Source organism: Gasterosteus aculeatus, chromosome 3, assembly GCF_964276395.1.
Source record: "Gasterosteus aculeatus chromosome 3, fGasAcu3.hap1.1, whole genome shotgun sequence".
NCBI classification, from domain to species: Eukaryota; Metazoa; Chordata; class Actinopteri; order Perciformes; family Gasterosteidae; genus Gasterosteus; species Gasterosteus aculeatus.
Window position 1 is genome coordinate 259,395 of NC_135690.1, and position 23,140 is coordinate 282,534.

General features: G+C 42.5%; 1 protein-coding gene across 1 annotated transcript in view; it reads right to left on the bottom strand.

Annotated features, from left to right (window-relative positions):
• LOC120816504 (sodium channel protein type 5 subunit alpha) overlaps positions 1-20,959 on the bottom strand; it is a 33,324-nt gene extending 12,365 nt beyond the window's left edge. The window contains exons 1-13 of the mRNA XM_040172152.2: positions 20,851-20,959; positions 20,034-20,162; positions 9,262-9,353; positions 8,931-9,173; positions 8,762-8,825; positions 5,276-5,417; positions 4,708-4,905; positions 4,405-4,593; positions 3,963-4,334; positions 3,734-3,863; positions 2,973-3,211; positions 1,876-2,049; positions 1,335-1,691 (exon numbers count right to left, since the gene is read on the bottom strand). Coding sequence (XP_040028086.2) covers positions 1,335-1,691; positions 1,876-2,049; positions 2,973-3,211; positions 3,734-3,863; positions 3,963-4,334; positions 4,405-4,593; positions 4,708-4,905; positions 5,276-5,417; positions 8,762-8,825; positions 8,931-9,173; positions 9,262-9,353; positions 20,034-20,162; positions 20,851-20,921 — 2,400 coding nt within the window. The 5' untranslated portion in view covers positions 20,922-20,959. The remainder of the gene's footprint in view (positions 1-1,334; positions 1,692-1,875; positions 2,050-2,972; positions 3,212-3,733; positions 3,864-3,962; positions 4,335-4,404; positions 4,594-4,707; positions 4,906-5,275; positions 5,418-8,761; positions 8,826-8,930; positions 9,174-9,261; positions 9,354-20,033; positions 20,163-20,850) is intronic.
• Positions 20,960-23,140: the final 2,181 nt, after the last annotated feature.

Consider the following 23,140-nt stretch of genomic DNA (forward strand, 5'->3'; position numbering starts at 1 on the left):
AAACCATGTTTTGTTTGATGGCAGGAAAGACTATACAAACTATATGTGAGTTAGTTAACAACTTAACCTCCAGCTGCCTCGTAACATTTCTTCTGCATATTGTGGTTAAATCTCCACAAGCTGATGGCGTGGCCATGAATGAGTGGTACAGGGCAGAATTATTGAGCAACAGTATTATAGTGTCAGATTCTGAGGAGGTTTCACTCTGTCCTCTTAGATACTCACGTGGAATCGTCTTTATAAGCGTGTGAATTCTTCAGCTATGGCAAAAACGTGTTTGGTGAGTAACCATTGACCACCAAATTCTAGCCAGAAAACAGATCAGGACAAATCTTCATAACAATAAAAATGAAGCGTAGCTAAGGTCGATGTAATGCAGCAACAGACCAAGGGACTATTATGTCCGATTCCAAGAATCAGCTCTAAAATTACCCCACAGGCAAAGTAAAAACATTGCAACTGCTGGCCGCCTGCTCTCTTCTCATTAATGTAAGCTTAGAACACAGCTTAGAACAAATCATTATATGGGCAAACCAACATATATATATATATATATATATATATATATATAGAGAGAGAGATAGATATAGAGAGCAACAGTAGTTTTGTACAAGCAGAGCTGTCTTCCTGATCGACTACGTTTAACAGAACCGTGCTATGACGTGTAGCATCCCCAGTGAACCTCGGTACCTGCTGCACCGGCTGGAACCGCAGCAAGGACACTGTGTGGCGTGGGCTAATCCTCTGTACAGTACTTAGGTCACAGTTGCCCCCATGAGGCTTAGTTCATTAGCAGTGGATAAAACATTCAGCCCCGATGGACATGAGGCTGCAGTAAAGCCGCTCCTCGCGTCCAAACCGTTTTGGTTACACAGAAATCTGAGTTGGCAAAATATATAGCGACGAGGCACCAACAGCTGTTTTAGGATGTCCCACATTATATTATGGAGTCACCAACCCTCATTGGTGCGACAACACAATCCCTGATTACACATGACATCATCACTTGTTTGGATGGACACGCAGTTGCAGCTCTCTCTAAATCGACCTCCTGCTGTCATAAACTGTATATGCAAAGACTTAGCTTTTATTCTTTAGTATAAATATTTGTTCTGGTGACGGAACATATCAACCAGTACAACAGAGGAGCATTTGCACGTCAAATGGACGTATACAGTTGATCCTTAATAGTGTAAAATAAAAATGTATTTTTTTTCTAGGTTACCCTCCTGGGTATTATGAAGGTAATTTATATAATAATGATAAAGCTTCAGATTCAATGTTGTTTTTGGTCATGCGCTTATTTGAAAAATAAGTCCAAATGAAATACTCACCACCAAGTTCCCAATAACCATGACCAACATGAAGACCAGGATACAGAGCGGCTGCCCGGCCACCTCCATACAGTCCCACATGGTCTCTATCCACTCGCCGCACAGCACCCGGAACACAATGAGGAAGGAGTGGAAGAAGTCCTTCATGTGCCAGCGAGGCAGCTGACAGTCGATGGAGATCTTACACACGCAGTCCTGGTAGTTCTTGCCAAACAGTTGCATGCCCACCACAGCGAAGATGAACACGATGATGGCCAACACCAGCGTGAGGTTTCCCAGCGCGCCCACCGAGTTGCCGATGATCTTGATGAGAGTGTTGAGAGTAGGCCAGGATTTTGCCAGCTTGAAGACCCGTAACTGAGGAGGAGAACAAAGTGAGGAAAAAAACATTTTTACAAGAAACTGCTTGTTTCAGTTGAATTTAAATGCTCTCACTTGAAGAACTGAATCCTTTGTCAATCACCTTTGATTTGTTCAATTTAAAACAACAGAAAGGCAAACAAGGCAAATTATTTGTTGAAATTAGTGATTTTTCTGTTACCAGTCTGAAAGATCGCAGAACCGACAGCCCCTCCACATTGGAAAGACCCAACTCCATCAGACTGAGGCAAACAATGACGCCGTCAAAGATGTTCCAGCCCTGTTGGAAGTAGTAGTAGGGGTCCATGGCGATCAGCTTCAGCACCATCTCAGCTGTAAAGATGCCTGTGAAAACCTGTAACAGGTACAGAGGGAGATGTGAAGGTGAGAGATGGAAAAGCACAAATATCCTTTTCTTATTGTATTTCATCACATCAAGACGCACTAATTCATATTTGTATAGTAGCAATGTGTCAAATGGATCGGGATTAACGGGACAGCTTGTGCTCACTGATGGTTAGAACCCAACTGTGGATTCCTCAGCTCATAGTTTGGGTTTAATGCTCCGTTTGGTTCAGTCTCACCGCGCGGATCACCGAGCCGAAGCCGTTCTCAGCAAAAAACTGTTATGCTAAACCCACAGCACACTTCTGGCCCAGTTTCAAACCGCAGACATAAAAACACTAAAGTACCAACTAGCCGGTGAACATAGTGGAGCGTTTATCAGCTGAAGAGGCGGATCTCTCCCAAACCAAAACAGAGCAAGAAGCAGAGTGAATTCTTACAATCATATTCTGGACTCAAACAGAACTCCAGGTGAATGATAATGTTAGTCTGCATCTGCTGAATGTTTAAATCTGTTTACTGAGCTGCTGTGAAATGTTAATAAAGCATTCACATCAAATTCACCAAAAAACTTTGAGGAAAGGGTAAAAGTAAAAAAAAATACTAGAATGGATACTATTTAACACGTTTGATATTGAATGTTTTTAAACTTGAGTCACTGGCAGAGCCTGTGATTTACCAGCAGGGGGGATGGTAAAATAGAAAATGGGGAATCAATCTCGCTCCTCTTAAGGATAATCGCAAAATAGTCAACAGAACACTTGATGAGGGATCAACACGGCCTTATTTAACCTTCACTGCTATCGGTTATTAAAACTGTTTGATATAGAAAGACATTATCTGAAAGGATGCTGTTATCTTTCCTCTTGACTTCTTCTCCACTCCAAACCCAACAGCACCAACTGTCCCCCCCGACCTCTAAAAGGCCCTTACCAGATTGCCCACTGAAAGCATGGTGTTGAACTCCTCAGTCATGGGATAGTGCTCCAGGGCCATGAAGAGGGTGTTCAGCACAATGCATACGGTGATACCCAGGTCCAGGAAAGGATCCATCACCATGCACTTCACCCAGTCCTTCATCTTCAGCCACCAGGGGCAACAGTCCCAGATCAGGTACCTCTTGGCGAATCTGTACCAGCAGGGATGGCACTTCTGCCTCGACACCTCGAGCTCTGCAAAGGAACGGTGGTGAATTATTCATCTCCAGGCCTCCCTGAGGTCAAAGTCAATATGATGCTACAGTTAATAGTAGATTAGTTTAGTTTAGCAAAAAAGGCTGAAAATGGAGGCCGACGGCGTGCGTAGCTCCGCCCAAAGGTATTAAAATCCACCGAATGTTTACTACTTAACACAGTAATCTAATGTGCTGGGGAGGAATTAGTTGTCAGGTACATAATCCCTTGTAAAATTACAGTGTGTCAATTTTGAATTTTAAAAATGAATTAAAACGTGATTAAACATATCAATAAATTAGATTTTGAGGTGGATTTGTGTTGCATTTAAAAAGAGCAATCCTAGCTGTTTCCCCCCGTTTTCAGTCCGTGTGCAAAGCTGAGCCCACCGGCTGCTGGTTCAAGCTTCAGGCGCACCGACTCGGTATTGAACGTCTCTTTTTACTTTTAACAACAATAGAAAATGAACGTTTTTTTACCCCAAAATGCGACTCTATTCCCGCGTTTCTCAAAAGGACTCACCCCCCATGGCATCGCTGAAGAAGCTGACAGAGCTCAGCCCTCTTTTCCTCTGCACTGGGGGGGGCTCAGTCACTGTCGGGGAGGGCTGCAGGAACAGTCTGGGAACTGTGTCTTCCACACCGGTGAACTTCTGGTGGATAGAAGACACCTCCAAGTTAAAATGCAATGCTTGGATCTCAATCAGCTATTAATTAAGGTCTGTTTCCCTGCTTCAGGAATTGTCTCTCACTGTGTCTTCTTTGACCCTCTCCATGCTGTGTGCCGGCATGGAGGTGGGAGTGTGGAGGCCCAGGGTGGTGATTCCATTCTGATCAATGGAGATGTTTAGCCGGCCATTGACGTTGAGGCTGGGCCCGAAGATTTGAGAGCAGTGGCTCCGCACACTGCCCGCCCTCCTCTTCCACGGCGTTGCTGTTGAACTGGTGCGACTCCTGAAGGCGTCCCCGTGCGCGCTGTACTCGTCGTCCCCGAAGTCAGCCTCCGAGTTGTTGTGCGCCCGAAAAGCGCTGAAGACGCTGACCTGGCTTCCTCTCCTGGTGCTGAGCGGGTGGGAGGAGAGTGTGGCCAGCAGAGGGTGGACGGGGAGGGGAGACAGAGACGGCTACAGAAACACAGAGGACCGATTAGTTTCTCATAAGAACACCAAGGACTGGGAGAAATGGATGATGTACCATTGGCTCATCCAGTGGGTCAAACTTCTCTTCAGCAGCTTCTTCTGCCGTTTCCTCTGACAGCGGCCGATGTGATCGTCTCCTCCTGCTGCTGTTTCGACGTATGCTGCCTGTCTTCAGACAGACCGGAGACAACTCTGGGGACAACACTGAGTCTGTATCCTGTGCTTTTAGTCTTTTTGCTGCCAGCTTAACACAGAAAGGAGTTGTGTTACAGGAGATCATTTTTTTAAACTTTTGTCCCAAATTGAAAGCACTCATTCAAATATGAAGATCCTGGCCGACTGTCTGCGTTGAACCTACTCTTTGCTCTGTGCGGAGGTGCTCCATGGCCAGCTGGAACTCCCTCTCCTTCTGCCACGCCTCAGCGATGGTGGCCTGATTCTGCTCCTCGTAGGCCATGGCCACTACAGCAAGGATGAGGTTGACCAGGTAGAAGGAGCCCAGGAAGATTACCAGCACAAAGAAAACCATGTAGGTCTTCCCTGCTGAACGCAGCGTCTGAAGGAGCAGACAGGAGGTCAGTACAAGCAAAGTCACACGATAACACTGATATACAGTACCACATATATATATATATATATATATATATATATATATATATATATATATTCAAACTGATCGAGTTCTCAAGAGCAATGGTATTATGTACTGTATATAGTATATTATGTTATATCACAGTTTATAATGCATCATAGAAATGTGCGCCATAGAGTGTTAACTGGTTTCTTTTATCATCATTATTATTTGACATTTGATAGAGCAAAACTATGGTGTTCTACTATGTTCATGTGTATCAAAATACACATGCACATACTGTATATATTCACCACAAACCAACACAGAACATTGTTAGATTCAGAAATTGCACCTGGTGGAACAGTTTTTCCCAGTAGTCTTGTGTCATGAGTCGGAAGAGGCCGAGAAAAGCCCAGCCGAAGGTATCAAAGCTGGTGTAGCCATAATTTGGATTCCTCCCTATTTTTAGGCAGTCAAATCCATCTGGACACTTCCTATAATGCACAGACAGTTGACAGGCAGAAGGTAGATGGTTATGGAACAACACTTACAAACAAAGGCTGTGCTCAATCATATCAGTGGCAGCTGGATGAGAGCGAGCAGACTGCTTTACGGCTAAGAACTTCTCCAGCATCTACGTACATGTGGCCCGGTGGCCTTTGACCCCACAGGGGGGAGAGGCACATGAGGCAGTAAGTACACACACTGCTATCAACTGAAGAGGGCATTCGACATTTGTTCCAGGCAGGAACACTAACATGTACCGCAGTGAAAGGGATTACGCTGAGCCAGATGGATATCAAATTGTAGTCCAAAAAAATGTTTCCATGCATTCATCTCTGATCTTCATTGTCAGGAAGCGTAGTGGCATTACGGCAAATATTTAAGTCCAGAGGCTGAAAACAAGCTGGACTGTCACGTCAATCTGAGTGCAGAATAATTTCGTAATGGCGGGCAAACAGCTGGCCAGCAGAGCGCTGCTGTGAGAACAGCTGTAGATCAGCAGCCAGTTAAGTAGGAATGCTCACTAATATCCAGTGAAGCAGCACGCGTGAGACTAGCGGCATCTTCCCCTCTGCTGCCCCGCTCACCTCTTTTACTCTTTTATTCCGTTATCCAGCATATTTCAGCCATTAACTATATCCTGTCGTCACATCACATTACTGTTTTATTTGATTTAATGTTCCTAATAAAAATTATAACTTTTCGAGCTAATCTCATTAACCACGCTGCTCCCCAACGGTGTCACTTAAACAACTGCAGGAATTTTGCAGCTGGACGCTGCTGTGAGAGACAAGGCGTCTGTCCGGCTGGTGTCCCTGAGGTTTATGGTACATATGGAAGACCAAAATATGATGTTGTTATTTACTGTTTACATCCTCATTAGTACTCTGGATGTGTGTGTGTGTGTGTATTATTCTCAAGCCATAAGTATTCAAATATTGTTTACCCTGATATTTAAGGCCACCATTGCTCTTCATTCATGTTCATTTGATCTGATGTCTCAGCAGACTCTTGAAACTTCTTGCTTCTACATTAATATTGATGTACTGCCGTGCAGTTAAAGGGCAAAGTGATTGACAGAGTTTGGACCAAATTCCATCATAACTATTATGTTTGAAAATGATTTTAAAATAATCAGAAATACTGTGAAAGGCTGTGCTCAATCATATCAATAAAGGAGCAAAAATAGTATGAAGCACTCTTAAACTTCATAAAGTCTTGTTGGACCACGGCAACAGAACCCAGGTGTGTAGGAGCTCAATGTGTTTGTAACTATCACTCGGGAGTGTTTTCCCTCTGTGGTGTGAGGGGCTGAGGAGAGGTTCCTGTGCCCAGAGTCATAATCCTCGATGCATAGTGGCTTTAAGATGTGAGGGGATCAGCATTTGGACTCTACAGTAGGAGCGGGAGAGAAACAGCTTGGACCGATGAAGCAAATCATTTATCGCATATTCTTGTTAACCATCAAGGCCGAAAATATCCTGAGCATGTATGTGTGTGTGTGTGTGTGTGTGTTTGCATGCCTGCTCACTTGTGTATGTGTGTGTCGTCATAACGTATCCAAAGCTTCAATTTGGAAAACTACTCAGGGATTACTTGCTGGAATACACTCAAAAGATTAAGCATCCTCTATGTTTTACGTCCTCAGTCCTGACCTGCTTAATATCTTGTCTCTCCAGAGCCTCAGAAAGTTCCGTCATCAATGTTAAATTTTTTTTTTTTATGGTAACTCTGACCTATGACCTCGCAACTGCGTCACGGCCGGTTTCTCTGTATGATTTAACATCAACAGAAATGGAATAAATACCACAAACCTGTTGATGACAGAGCAAAGTTTAATTTAAATGTAGATAAAATGAATATTACCCTGTTTTTGTAAAAATAAAACGTTGACATAGAAAACATAGTTCCTGTGAAATTAGACAGTGAAAAGTTAGAGCTCCACAAAATAGTAGGGAACAAATCTAAAGCAGGCCAGGTGATTGGCAGGTCAACTTTGGGACAGCTGGTAGGACGTTTGGTGGTATTCTGATGTTACGGACCTACAATTTATGGATGTTTGCTGCTGTCATTTACCTCAAACGTATCCTCTTTTGGCTCCGACAAATGACTGAATCAGATTTGACTTCTTGGGGGATTAAACTCTGGTGTTTTTGGAGTAGAGGCTACTGAGTGAGATTAAAACTAAATGGTGGACTGGACTGACTCTGACATCAATATAAATCTCAATCCAAGATAAAAGGATGAATTCATATAAATAATTCACTTGAAAAAATGCTCAACAAAAGAGAACAACAAATAGCTGAGGATGTTTAAATGTTAAATATGAACTAATGTAACTGTATCTTTTTGTCTACCAACACTATTTTGCTCTTTTAGTGTTTAAAATGGTTTTGTTTAATTATATGTTTTCTTGTCAAGCAAATAACTTCATTGTTACTTCAGCAAATGGAAAAAACAAATTGGTACAAATTGGTTACACTGTATGTATGAACTTGCCGTTATTGATCTATAAACATATAGACCACAAGAGTTATTTTAAGAATTTAAGAAAAAATCCTGCCCCAAACCTCCCTGTTAAAGCTTACTATCATTACTACTTTTTATTGTTTGCCATCATCCATTATCTTTTATCATTACCAAGAGCACCTAATGGAAGCCATTTGTCGAAGCTGCAGGATTTCAGATTCACACAGATGGGTATTTAGTTCACCACAACCCTTGAACTGGGCCTGGCATCGGCAGAATCTGAGTCATCCTGTGCTTGTTTCAAAAGCATTTGGATTTATAGGATTATTCAGTGCGTAGGCTGAATAGCAATATTTGGAAGGTTTCACGCTGTGCGTTTGATTGGGAACAAAGTACACAGATAAAATGTATTTTATGCATCTCTACGTTTGTTCGAAAATGTCCCTGCTCCATCACAAGGACACGGACGTCAGAACAGTGTCCCCTCTGGACAATAACAAAATATCAATCTGAAAGAATCGCATCTGCTCCGGGGGACCTGATCATCTCATAGAGCTTTTGGGATGATGAAATCTTCAAAGACCCCCCTCCTCTCCGGCCGGTAACTCCGTGTTTCTCTGTAACGGGTTGCAGTGGAGGCGGGGTGATTATCCACATGTCGTCTGTACAGCCTCATCCACACATCACGCTTATAAGTCTGTTTCTAATCCTGCAAAAAGTATTTGTCGACTTTTGCGGAAGCTACTGTTTGCACACATGACATGCATAGAATTGAAAGCCATTGGGTGTTAAATATGAAGTATTATGTTTATGTAATAGCCTGCAGATGATTATCAAGCAGTAAGCAGCACAAACACTCCCTTACCCTGCATCACTTCCATATCCGCATATCAAGGCATCCTTTGCTCCTTCAACTTTGTAAAAATTATCTAGGGAAAAAGGGGGGAGAGAAGGTTGAGAAGTCGCTGCTGTTAATGAATGTTACTGATAAGGGGCAGAATTCACTTGATGTACACATGTGTTGTGTTGCTGACCTTCGCTGGTGAGGAAGTCGGCCCTGGAGCTCCAGGTTCGGTTGTTGCAGAGGAAGGATGCGTTGGGGCTGAAGGAGGAGTTGACGCAGTGCGCGAGGCTGCGGATGCACTTTTGCCGCAGCAGGCCCATGAAGAGCTGCAGGCCGATGAGCGCGAACACGCTGAGGCAGAAGACGGTCAGGATCATCACGTCTGCCAGTTTCCTCACAGACTGGATCAAAGCTCCTACGATGGTCTTCAGACCTTGATGGAAGAGAGTAGACGGTATATCAATTGTTTGGAAACACTGGAGAACATTCCGTTGTCTGTTCATGTGTAGTGGTCACCTTACCTGGGATGACTGAGATGGTTTTCAGGGCTCTAAGTACTCTGAAGGTTCTCAAAGCTGAGACGTTTCCAAGGTCTACAAATTCTGTCACATATCTGAAACATGATGAGAGGATTCATGAAGAATCTGTGATCATTTGGGATAATAATGCATTTTATGCAACGCTTAAAGGCTTTTATTAGATATGACATTCTGTCATAGTTACATTTCAATTAAATGACATACATTACGTACATTATGTATTTTTAGTGGCTTAGCAACTGGTTTGATGTGGTTGATGTGTAACTAATAAATCCAGCATTTATTCTTCCTTCTGCTCTATTTTGGTTTCCCCCAAATCAGCCAGAAACATCACAAGAGCTAAGAAAGGGAACCAAAAGAGCAAAAGGACCAGCTGAAAGGCTCTAAGATGTTACAGTGGAGTGGAAATGCAGACGGGTAATAATCGCTGAAGGTTCAGCTCACAAATAAATGGTAAATGGACTGTACTTGTACGGCGCTTTTCTAGTCTTCTGTCCACTCAAAGCGCTTTAACACTACATGACATCATTCACACGCATTCACACACTGATGACAGGAGAACCACACACAGTGACACCTGCCATCAGTAACTAACATCCACACACTGTAGTCGCCGCTACAGGAGCAGTACTACAATAAGTAGTCATTCAATCCGTTGTTGATATAAAACCAAAATGTAGTGACTGCAGTGCAACAGGTTAAACCCTTATTAAGAGATAAAACAAAAAGAACGGCATGAGTCGATCACCTGGGAAAGGAAACGACAGAATAACCTGAACCAGAATTAATCAAAAACAAATAGAATCGCTGAAGGTGATGACAGCTTTCAGTGTTCATGGGCTGTAAAGGGGATTTTGTCTCGCTGTTTCCAAACAAAGCAAACGTCCTATCAGGATAATTGGTTTCAGACAATGCTGCAACCATCGATGGCGAGGTCACCTGTCTAATCTGCTACCGGCATCATGACCCGCGGATCTGTGACCCAGTGTTAATTTTGGCAGCTATTTTTGATTTAGTCTCAGTCTCAGTCTTTAGAGGAAAATGCATATTAGTTTTAGTCACATTTAGTCATTTTAATCCTTTTTAGTTTTAGTCTAGTTTTCGTCGACCAAAACTCTCATTTTAGTCTAGTTTTAGTCGACGAACTAGACTAAAATGTAATTAGTTTTAGTCACATTAAATAGCCATATTAAACCTCTTTTCTTCCCTTCTCAGGCCCAGGGACCCCCTGTGTTGTGTCTACAGCTGCTTAATAGTCTAGCTTGCAGTACTTGGTTGTCCATTAGATGTCCCTCCTAGGACAGGCCTATTGATGTCCCTTCTAGGACAGGCCTATAGATGTCCCTCCTAGTACAGGTCTATAGATGTCCCTCCTAGGACAGGCCTATAGATGTCCCTCCTAGGACAGGTCTATAGATGTCCCTCCTAGGACAGGCCTATAGATGTCCCTCCTAGGACAGGTCTATAGATGTCCCTCCTAGGACAGGTCTATAGCAAGTCGGCTAACTTTTTGACTCGCGGCCACAGTGGGTTGTAAAATGTGACGGAGGAGCCGGGCCAAGAACAAATGGTTGAAGTGTTTGTGAGCTGATATAAATGACAGGTGAAAAATCATTACATGAAAATATTTGGATTTTAACAAATAGCAAAGCATTTATTTTCAAGGCAATTTAACAAATTGGCAAAGGTGTAACAACTTCATGAGGACCAGGGACCTAAACGCAACACTTTGTTGTCTTTGTCTGTTTCCTTGCAATGCTTTTGAAACTTCATGCTCCTTTATTGTTTCCACTGTCCCAACTAAAGAGACCTTGACGTCCTACAATCAATGCAATACATTATTTTCTTGAAGGCAGTGAGAGATTTCACTCACACACACCAGTGAGATTTCACACACACTAGTGAGATTTCACTCACACACACCAGTGAGATTTCACACACACTAGTGAGATTTCACCCACACACACTAGTGAGATTTCACTCACACACCAGTGAGATTTCACACACACCAGTGAGATTTCACTCACTCACACTAGTGAGATTTCACTCACACACCAGTGAGATTTCACACACACCAGTGAGATTTCACTCACACACCAGTGAGATTTCACTAACACACTAGTGAGATTTCACTCACACACCAGTGAGATTTCACTCACACACACCAGTGAGATTTCACTCACTCACACTAGTGAGATTTCACTCACACACACCAGTGAGATTTCGAACACACTAGTGAGATTTCACTCACACAAACCAGTGAGATTTCACTCACTCACACTAGTGAGATTTCAAACACACTAGTGAGATTTCACTCACACACCAGTGAGATTTCACTCACACACTAGTGAGATTTCACTCACACACCAGTGAAATTTCACTCACACACTAGTGAGATTTCACTCACACACCAGTGAGATTTCACTCACTCACACTAGTGAGGTTTCAAACACACTAGTGAGATTTCACTCACACACACCAGTGATATTTCACTCACACACACTAGTGAGATTTCACTCACACACACCAGTGAGATTTCACTCACTCACACTAGTGAGATTTCAAACACACTAGTGAGATTTCACTCACACACACCAGTGAGATTTCACACACACTAGTGAGATTTCACTCACACACACCAGTGAGATTTCACTCACACACCAGTGAGATTTCACTAACACACTAGTGAGATTTCACTCACACACCAGTGAGATTTCACTCACACACACCGGTGAGATTTCACTCACTCACACTAGTGAGATTTCAAACACACTAGTGAGATTTCACTCACACACACCAGTGAGATTTCACTCACACACACTAGTGAGATTTCACTCACACACCAGTGAGATTTCACCCACACACTAGTGAGATTTCACTCACACACACCAGTGAGATTTCACTCACTCACACTAGTGAGATTTCAAACACACTAGTGAGATTTCACTCACACACACCAGTGAGATTTCACTCACACACACCAGTGAGATTTCACTCACACACACCAGTGAGATTTCACACACACTAGTGGGATTTCACCCACACACACTAGTGAGATTTCACTCACACACCAGTGAGATTTCACTCACACACTAGTGAGATTTCACTCACACACCAGTGAGATTTCACTCACACACACCAGTGAGATTTCACTCACTCACACTAGTGAGATTTCAAACACACTAGTGAGATTTCACTCACACACACCAGTGAGATTTCACTCACACACACTAGTGAGATTTCACTCACACACCAGTGAGATTTCACTCACACACTAGTGAGATTTCACTCACACACCAGTGAGATTTCACTCACACACACCAGTGAGATTTCACTCACTCACACTAGTGAGATTTCAAACACACTAGTGAGTTTTCACTCACACACACCAGTGAGATTTCACTCACACACGCTAGTGAGATTTCACTCACATACACCAGTGAGATTTCACACACACCAGTGAGATTTCACTCACACACACCAGTAAGATTTCACTCACACACACTAGTGAGATTTCACTCACACACACTAGTGAGATTTCACTCAGACACCAGTGAGATTTCACCCACACACTAGTGAGATTTCACTCACACACACCAGTGAGATTTCACTCACACTAGTGAGATTTCACTCACACACTAGTGAGATTTCACTCACACACACCAGTGAGATTTCACTCACTCACACTAGTGAGATTTCACTCACTCACACTAGTGAGATTTCAAACACACTAGTGAGTTTTCACTCACACACACCAGTGAGATTTCACTCACACACGCTAGTGAGATTTCACTCACACACACCAGTGAGATTTCACACACACTAGTGAGATTTCACTCACACACACCAGTGAGATTTCACTCACACACACCAGTAAGATTTCACTCACACACACTAGTGAGATTTCACTCACACACACTAGTGAGATTTCACTCGGACACCAGTGAGATTTCACCCACACACTAGTGAGATTTCACTCACACACACCAGTGAGATTTCACTCACACTAGTGAGATTTCACTCACACACTAGTGAGATTTCACTCACACACACCAGCGGGATTTTACTCAAACACTAGTGAAATTTCACTCACACACACTAGTGAGATTTCACTCACACAAACCAGTGAGATTTCACTCACACACACTAGTGAGATTTCACTCACACACACCAGTGAGATCTCACTTACACACTAGTGAGATTTCACCCACACACGCCAGTGAGATTTCACTCACACACACCAGTGAGATTTCACTCACACACACCAGTGAGATCTCACTTACACACTAGTGAGATTTCACTCACACTAGTGGGATTTCACTCACACACACTAGTGAGATTTCACTCACACACACCAGTAAGATTTCACTCAGACACACTAGTGAGATTTCACTCACACACACCAGTGAGATTTCACTCACACACACTAGTGAGATTTCACTCACAAACACCAGTGAGATTTCACTCACACACACTAGTGAGATTTCACTCACACACACCAGTGAGATTTCACTCGCACACACTAGTGAGATTTCATTCACACACACCAGTTAGATTTCACTCACACACTAGTGAGATTTTACTCACTCACACCAGTGAGATTTCACTCACACACACTAGTGAGATTTCACTCACTCGCACTAGTGAGATTTCACTCACACACACTAGTGAGATTTCACTCACACACACCAGTGAGATTTCACTCACTCACACCAGTGAGATTTCACTCACACACTAGTGAGATTTCACTCACTCACACACACCAGTGAGATTTCACTCACACACACCAGTGAGATTTCACTTACTCACACCAGTGAGATTTCACTCACACACTAGTGAGATTTCACTCACTCACACACACCAGTGAGATTTCACTCACACACACTAGTGAGATTTCACTCACTCACACACACCAGTGAGATTTCACTCACACACACTAGTGAGATTTCACTCACACACACTAGTGAGATTTCACTCACACACACCAGTGAGATTTCACTCACACACACTAGTGAGATTTCACTCACACACACTATTGAGATTTCACTCACTCGCACTAGTGAGATTTCACTCACACACACTAGTGAGATTTCACTCACACACACCAGTGAGATTTCACTCACTCACACCAGTGAGATTTCACTCACACACACTAGTGAGATTTCACTCACTCACACCAGTGAGATTTCACTCACACACTAGTGAGATTTCACTCACTCACACCAGTGAGATTTCACTCACACACTAGTGAGATTTCACTCACACACCAGTGAGATTTCACTCACACACACCAGTGAGATTTCACTCACTCACACTAGTGAGATTTCAAACACACTAGTGAGTTTTCACTCACACACACCAGTGAGATTTCACTCACACACGCTAGTGAGATTTCACTCACATACACCAGTGAGATTTCACACACACCAGTGAGATTTCACTCACACACACCAGTAAGATTTCACTCACACACACTAGTGAGATTTCACTCACACACACTAGTGAGATTTCACTCAGACACCAGTGAGATTTCACCCACACACTAGTGAGATTTCACTCACACACACCAGTGAGATTTCACTCACACTAGTGAGATTTCACTCACACACTAGTGAGATTTCACTCACACACCAGTGAGATTTCACTCACACACACCAGTGAGATTTCACTCACTCACACTAGTGAGATTTCACTCACTCACACTAGTGAGATTTCAAACACACTAGTGAGTTTTCACTCACACACACCAGTGAGATTTCACTCACACACGCTAGTGAGATTTCACTCACACACACCAGTGAGATTTCACACACACTAGTGAGATTTCACTCACACACACCAGTGAGATTTCACTCACACACACCAGTAAGATTTCACTCACACACACTAGTGAGATTTCACTCACACACACTAGTGAGATTTCACTCGGACACCAGTGAGATTTCACCCACACACTAGTGAGATTTCACTCACACACACCAGTGAGATTTCACTCACACTAGTGAGATTTCACTCACACACTAGTGAGATTTCACTCACACACACCAGCGGGATTTTACTCAAACACTAGTGAAATTTCACTCACACACACTAGTGAGATTTCACTCACACAAACCAGTGAGATTTCACTCACACACACTAGTGAGATTTCACTCACACACACCAGTGAGATCTCACTTACACACTAGTGAGATTTCACCCACACACGCCAGTGAGATTTCACTCACACACACCAGTGAGATTTCACTCACACACACCAGTGAGATCTCACTTACACACTAGTGAGATTTCACTCACACTAGTGGGATTTCACTCACACACACTAGTGAGATTTCAAACACACTAGTGAGTTTTCACTCACACACACCAGTGAGATTTCACTCACACACGCTAGTGAGATTTCACTCACATACACCAGTGAGATTTCACACACACCAGTGAGATTTCACTCACACACACCAGTAAGATTTCACTCACACACACTAGTGAGATTTCACTCACACACACTAGTGAGATTTCACTCAGACACCAGTGAGATTTCACCCACACACTAGTGAGATTTCACTCACACACACCAGTGAGATTTCACTCACACTAGTGAGATTTCACTCACACACTAGTGAGATTTCACTCACACACACCAGTGAGATTTCACTCACTCACACTAGTGAGATTTCACTCACTCACACTAGTGAGATTTCAAACACACTAGTGAGTTTTCACTCACACACACCAGTGAGATTTCACTCACACACGCTAGTGAGATTTCACTCACACACACCAGTGAGATTTCACACACACTAGTGAGATTTCACTCACACACACCAGTGAGATTTCACTCACACACACCAGTAAGATTTCACTCACACACACTAGTGAGATTTCACTCACACACACTAGTGAGATTTCACTCGGACACCAGTGAGATTTCACCCACACACTAGTGAGATTTCACTCACACACACCAGTGAGATTTCACTCACACTAGTGAGATTTCACTCACACACTAGTGAGATTTCACTCACACACACCAGCGGGATTTTACTCAAACACTAGTGAAATTTCACTCACACACACTAGTGAGATTTCACTCACACAAACCAGTGAGATTTCACTCACACACACTAGTGAGATTTCACTCACACACACCAGTGAGATCTCACTTACACACTAGTGAGATTTCACCCACACACGCCAGTGAGATTTCACTCACACACACCAGTGAGATTTCACTCACACACACCAGTGAGATCTCACTTACACACTAGTGAGATTTCACTCACACTAGTGGGATTTCACTCACACACACTAGTGAGATTTCACTCACACACACCAGTAAGATTTCACTCAGACACACTAGTGAGATTTCACTCACACACACCAGTGAGATTTCACTCACACACACTAGTGAGATTTCACTCACAAACACCAGTGAGATTTCACTCACACACACTAGTGAGATTTCACTCACACACACCAGTGAGATTTCACTCGCACACACTAGTGAGATTTCATTCACACACACCAGTGAGATTTCACTCACACACTAGTGAGATTTTACTCACTCACACCAGTGAGATTTCACTCACACACACTAGTGAGATTTCACTCACTCGCACTAGTGAGATTTCACTCACACACACTAGTGAGATTTCACTCACACACACCAGTGAGATTTCACTCACTCACACCAGTGAGATTTCACTCACACACTAGTGAGATTTCACTCACTCACACACACCAGTGAGATTTCACTCACACACACCAGTGAGATTTCACTTACTCACACCAGTGAGATTTCACTCACACACTAGTGAGATTTCACTCACTCACACACACCAGTGAGATTTCACTCACACACACTAGTGAGATTTCACTCACTCACACACACCAGTGAGATTTCACTCACACACACTAGTGAGATTTCACTCACACACACTAGTGAGATTTCACTCACACACACCAGTGAGATTTCACTCACACACACTAGTGAGATTTCACTCACACACACTATTGAGATTTCACTCACTCGCACTAGTGAGATTTCACTCACACACACTAGTGAGATTTCACTCACACACACCAGTGAGATTTCACTCACTCACACCAGTGAGATTTCACTCACACACACTAGTGAGATTTCACTCACTCACACCAGTGAGATTTCACTCACACACTAGTGAGATTTCACTCACTCACACCAGTGAGATTTCACTCACACACTAGTGAGATTTCACTCACACACCAGTGAGATTTCACTCACACACACCAGTGAGATTTCACTCACTCACACTAGTGAGATTTCAAACACACTAGTGAGTTTTCACTCACACACACCAGTGAGATTTCACTCACACACGCTAGTGAGATTTCACTCACATACACCAGTGAGATTTCACACACACCAGTGAGATTTCACTCACACACACCAGTAAGATTTCACTCACACACACTAGTGAGATTTCACTCACACACACTAGTGAGATTTCACTCAGACACCAGTGAGATTTCACCCACACACTAGTGAGATTTCACTCACACACACCAGTGAGATTTCACTCACACTAGTGAGATTTCACTCACACACTAGTGAGATTTCACTCACACACCAGTGAGATTTCACTCACACACACCAGTGAGATTTCACTCACTCACACTAGTGAGATTTCACTCACTCACACTAGTGAGATTTCAAACACACTAGTGAGTTTTCACTCACACACACCAGTGAGATTTCACTCACACACGCTAGTGAGATTTCACTCACACACACCAGTGAGATTTCACACACACTAGTGAGATTTCACTCACACACACCAGTGAGATTTCACTCACACACACCAGTAAGATTTCACTCACACACACTAGTGAGATTTCACTCACACACACTAGTGAGATTTCACTCGGACACCAGTGAGATTTCACCCACACACTAGTGAGATTTCACTCACACACACCAGTGAGATTTCACTCACACTAGTGAGATTTCACTCACACACTAGTGAGATTTCACTCACACACACCAGCGGGATTTTACTCAAACACTAGTGAAATTTCACTCACACACACTAGTGAGATTTCACTCACACAAACCAGTGAGATTTCACTCACACACACTAGTGAGATTTCACTCACACACACCAGTGAGATCTCACTTACACACTAGTGAGATTTCACCCACACACGCCAGTGAGATTTCACTCACACACACCAGTGAGATTTCACTCACACACACCAGTGAGATCTCACTTACACACTAGTGAGATTTCACTCACACTAGTGGGATTTCACTCACACACACTAGTGAGATTTCACTCACACACACCAGTAAGATTTCACTCAGACACACTAGTGAGATTTCACTCACACACACCAGTGAGATTTCACTCACACACACTAGTGAGATTTCACTCACAAACACCAGTGAGATTTCACTCACACACACTAGTGAGATTTCACTCACACACACCAGTGAGATTTCACTCGCACACACTAGTGAGATTTCATTCACACACACCAGTGAGATTTCACTCACACACTAGTGAGATTTTACTCACTCACACCAGTGAGATTTCACTCACACACACTAGTGAGATTTCACTCACTCGCACTAGTGAGATTTCACTCACACACACTAGTGAGATTTCACTCACACACACCAGTGAGATTTCACTCACTCACACCAGTGAGATTTCACTCACACACTAGTGAGATTTCACTCACTCACACACACCAGTGAGATTTCACTCACACACACCAGTGAGATTTCACTTACTCACACCAGTGAGATTTCACTCACACACTAGTGAGATTTCACTCACTCACACACACCAGTGAGATTTCACTCACACACACTAGTGAGATTTCACTCACTCACACACACCAGTGAGATTTCACTCACACACACTAGTGAGATTTCACTCACACACACTAGTGAGATTTCACTCACACACACCAGTGAGATTTCACTCACACACACTAGTGAGATTTCACTCACACACACTATTGAGATTTCACTCACTCGCACTAGTGAGATTTCACTCACACACACTAGTGAGATTTCACTCACACACACCAGTGAGATTTCACTCACTCACACCAGTGAGATTTCACTCACACACACTAGTGAGATTTCACTCACTCACACCAGTGAGATTTCACTCACACACTAGTGAGATTTCACTCACTCACACCAGTGAGATTTCACTCACACACTAGTGAGATTTCACTCACTCACACTAGTGAGATTTCACTCACTCACACACACCAGTGAGATTTTCACTCACATAAACTAGTTAGATGCGCACGAGTGTTTCATTAGTACGCGTGAGAGTGTCTCAGTAAAGACACTCCTAAATTTAGGGAGAAAAAAGTATTGTGACTTCGTCAACCACCAACATGTTCGTCTCGTCTCGTTAACAAAAGTTAGAATAGATTTAGTCATGATTTTTATTTATTAAGATCGTTTTCATCACGTCTCAGTCATGGGAAAAAAGGTTGTTAACGAACACTTTTCGTCATAGTTTTCGTCGATGAAATGAACACTGCTGTGACCGTAACAAGAGGCTCATTGTTTTAAATCACTACTCTGGATGACTGAGGAATTGAAAAGTACATTTGTATGTTTTATCTTAATTATTCACTATCTTCATTATAGACTATTTGGGTGGACTTTTTGAATAAAATGTTTATGCACAATGTCGAACCAGTAAAGAGAAACAAAAGAATCAAACATTAAGGACACTGTTACTTACGCCATGAGAATGACGCTGAAGTCCAGCCAGTTCCATGGATCTCTCAAGAAGGTGAACGGCATTATACAGAATCCTCTCGCTAATATCTTTATTGCCGACTCAAAAGTGTAAATGCCAGTGAAGGTATACCTGAAAACAGACCACGGAGGGGAAAAGAAATGCATTGAGCTCTGAAACAAGTGTAGCTAACGATGTTTTGTTGATCAATAAAAAAAACCACAAAGCATATAAAAAAATGAATGTGTTAACGTTACATTAACTTTATGGAGGAGTGATGCGTCTGAAAGAAATAGCAGGCCTAAACACATATATTATTGCATTCTACATTAATACTTGAACATTATTCACAGAGACAGTTTATGGACAAAGTTCTCCGGATGCTGACAGTATTTTACTTCTGGTTTTAAACAGCTGGCATGAGGAAACAGACAGCTACAACCAGCTACTGTAGCTTCATAGTTAACGTATATATAAAAGAGTATAGTTATGTATAGAACTGCTTGTCTTCTCCCATCTAAAGTTGCAAAAACAGATAAACGGATGAAATCAATGAAGACAACGTTTGCATGCTGCATGCTGAAAAGGCCCCGGACCCACTGACGACGACCAGATCTACATCATGCACATTACAACATTCATATAACATCACATGCTTTAGGGCCTCCTGACTACAGTATCCACCCCTTTGTTCATTTACTTACATGTCATTATCCCTTCAATCATCACTGACAAAACAACAGAGCTTCACATTAGAAAACAGATTCAAACGATGTCAAGGATGTAAAAGTTTTAACTTAAACACAACATGTGTACTTACTCCAGGTACTTTGTCCACGGTGCCGGATCAGACATGGCCATGAAGAAACAGTTGGTCAGTATAGTGAACATTATGAACAAGCTGAACAATGTGGAATAGTGAAGGTCAAGGAAAGTAACTTACAGTCAAATAAGACAACAATGTATCACACAATGTTTCCTGTAATCCCATGAAATACAACCATTAGGATAAACTATCACTGGTGTACAACCCGATTAGAACTACTGTAAATGCAGATTATGGGACATTCAGGTGAAGTCTGTTTAACATTAAATGAAGGGATCCGTATCATTACTAGTAAGGATGAATGAAGCAAAATGCCAACAAAAACAAAGGATCAGCCAGCTGCTAAAATTACATTTTAATTTTAAAATGAAATCTAAGCCATGAGAATGGCTGAGATTTAACTAGTTCCTTTCAATAATCTAAATTGTCTAAAATATAATACATGCTAAACATATAAAAACTGTTATCAGTTGTACTTGGGATTCAACAATCATAATGATTTGAAGATTTTGCATTCAATAACGTAGAGAGACCCAGAGGAACAGGATGAAGTGAAAAAACAATTGTCTGAGAACTAATAGGCTGCAGTCACATGATGTGAAATTCCTCTTATTTCATTTCAGGGATTAAAAGAGGGATATGAGAGGATTTGTTTTGCAATGCCAGAGAGGAACATTACAAAGCTGTTTCAAAATTGGGACTAAAATCCAACAGAAACCTTCAGGGGGAAATCAGTAAATATTAGAAATTGGCTCATGTTCCGGTATGAGGCGAGAAGTAGCATCTTTACAGCATGAAATGACCACTCCGGTAGAACCTTTAGAACCCAGTGTTGTTCCCAACACTCTGATCTGTACGTTGTCATGAAAGTTGTCACTGACACTTTATTTTGAAGTGAAGCACTTTTTGGAGAGATGGCTGCAAGCCGATCGGTCCCATCACCTCATCCTTACTATCAATATATCCTCATATCGCTTTTTTAAACCAATTACAAGCACGTAACTACAAATGATTAATGAACCAATTAGTAACCGGTAACACGGTCTGACAGAAAATAACTTTGCATGCTCCATTAAACAGTCATTAAACGTGATTGATTCACCTGTCGGGCTCAGGATAACCAAAAAAGGATATGAATGGACTAAAATTTTGATGGCGATTGATCTGATGAAGTGTAATGGACTAAATACGTAAACTGCATATGTGGCACTGAATCTGAAGATGGCCTTCCCTTTGTTAAGTACTATAAAAGTCTGAAAGAAAACAGAAAGAAAACAGTAATCAGCAGGCAGAAATATCTAATAAATAATATTAAGCATTGCTTAAATTCGTTGAACAAAACAAATTGGAAAAAGTTAAAAGTTTAAATTAATTTTCCATCATGTACAGGCTCCTTTTTTCCAGCTGTGCAGAACTTTAACCTGCAGCCACTGATCATTTATCAGTGTTCACTTGCTGCATGAGAACCCCCCCAACACACACACACACACACACACACACACACACACACCCCAACACACACACACACACACACACACACCCACACACACACCAACACGCACACACACACACGGCGAGGCCAACTCCAAAGCGGGGCAGCCAGATGTGGCTTTATTTAAATATTTTCCCGTCTCTGGATAATCCTCCGTCCAGCAGCATCACAAAGAGACCCTGAGGACGGCGGCACATTAACAGCCAGATCATAGCCGGACCCGAACGCACTGCGTGTCCAAAGTGCTTGATCTTAATTCAGTGGACTCGGTAGCTGACGGGGACGATCATGTAATAACAGTGCGCCCCGTGTGGGGGATGGGGACCAATCTAAAGTTCTCCGCCTGCGCTAAAATGTATCGCAAAGATTAGCTGAAGGTACTTTGACTCCTCGGCTGTCTGAGTTAGTCAAAGCAAGATGGTCTCTTCCAAAGTCTTTTGAGCCTTTATTTCCTTTTTACGTTACTTCCCTTTCTACATGACTCTCTAAGGAAACCTTCATAATCAGCCTCATAACCACTTCAGGTACACTTTGAAATATGTGTTTACACAGAATAACAGCTGCAGATTTCTTCCCCATTCTCTTCAGATGGAAGTTCCGTTCAATGTCTGTTGAAATGTTGTAAAACGTAGCTGATCTCCTCAAAACACAGATGCTAAGCTGAAAATATTTGAGACATTTTCTGACATTTTCTAGGCCAGTTCCATTGTAAACAACATAAACACAACACCAACATCTACCCCACCCTACACACACACACAAAGAGGCACCCACCCTTTGGTTCTTGTAGTA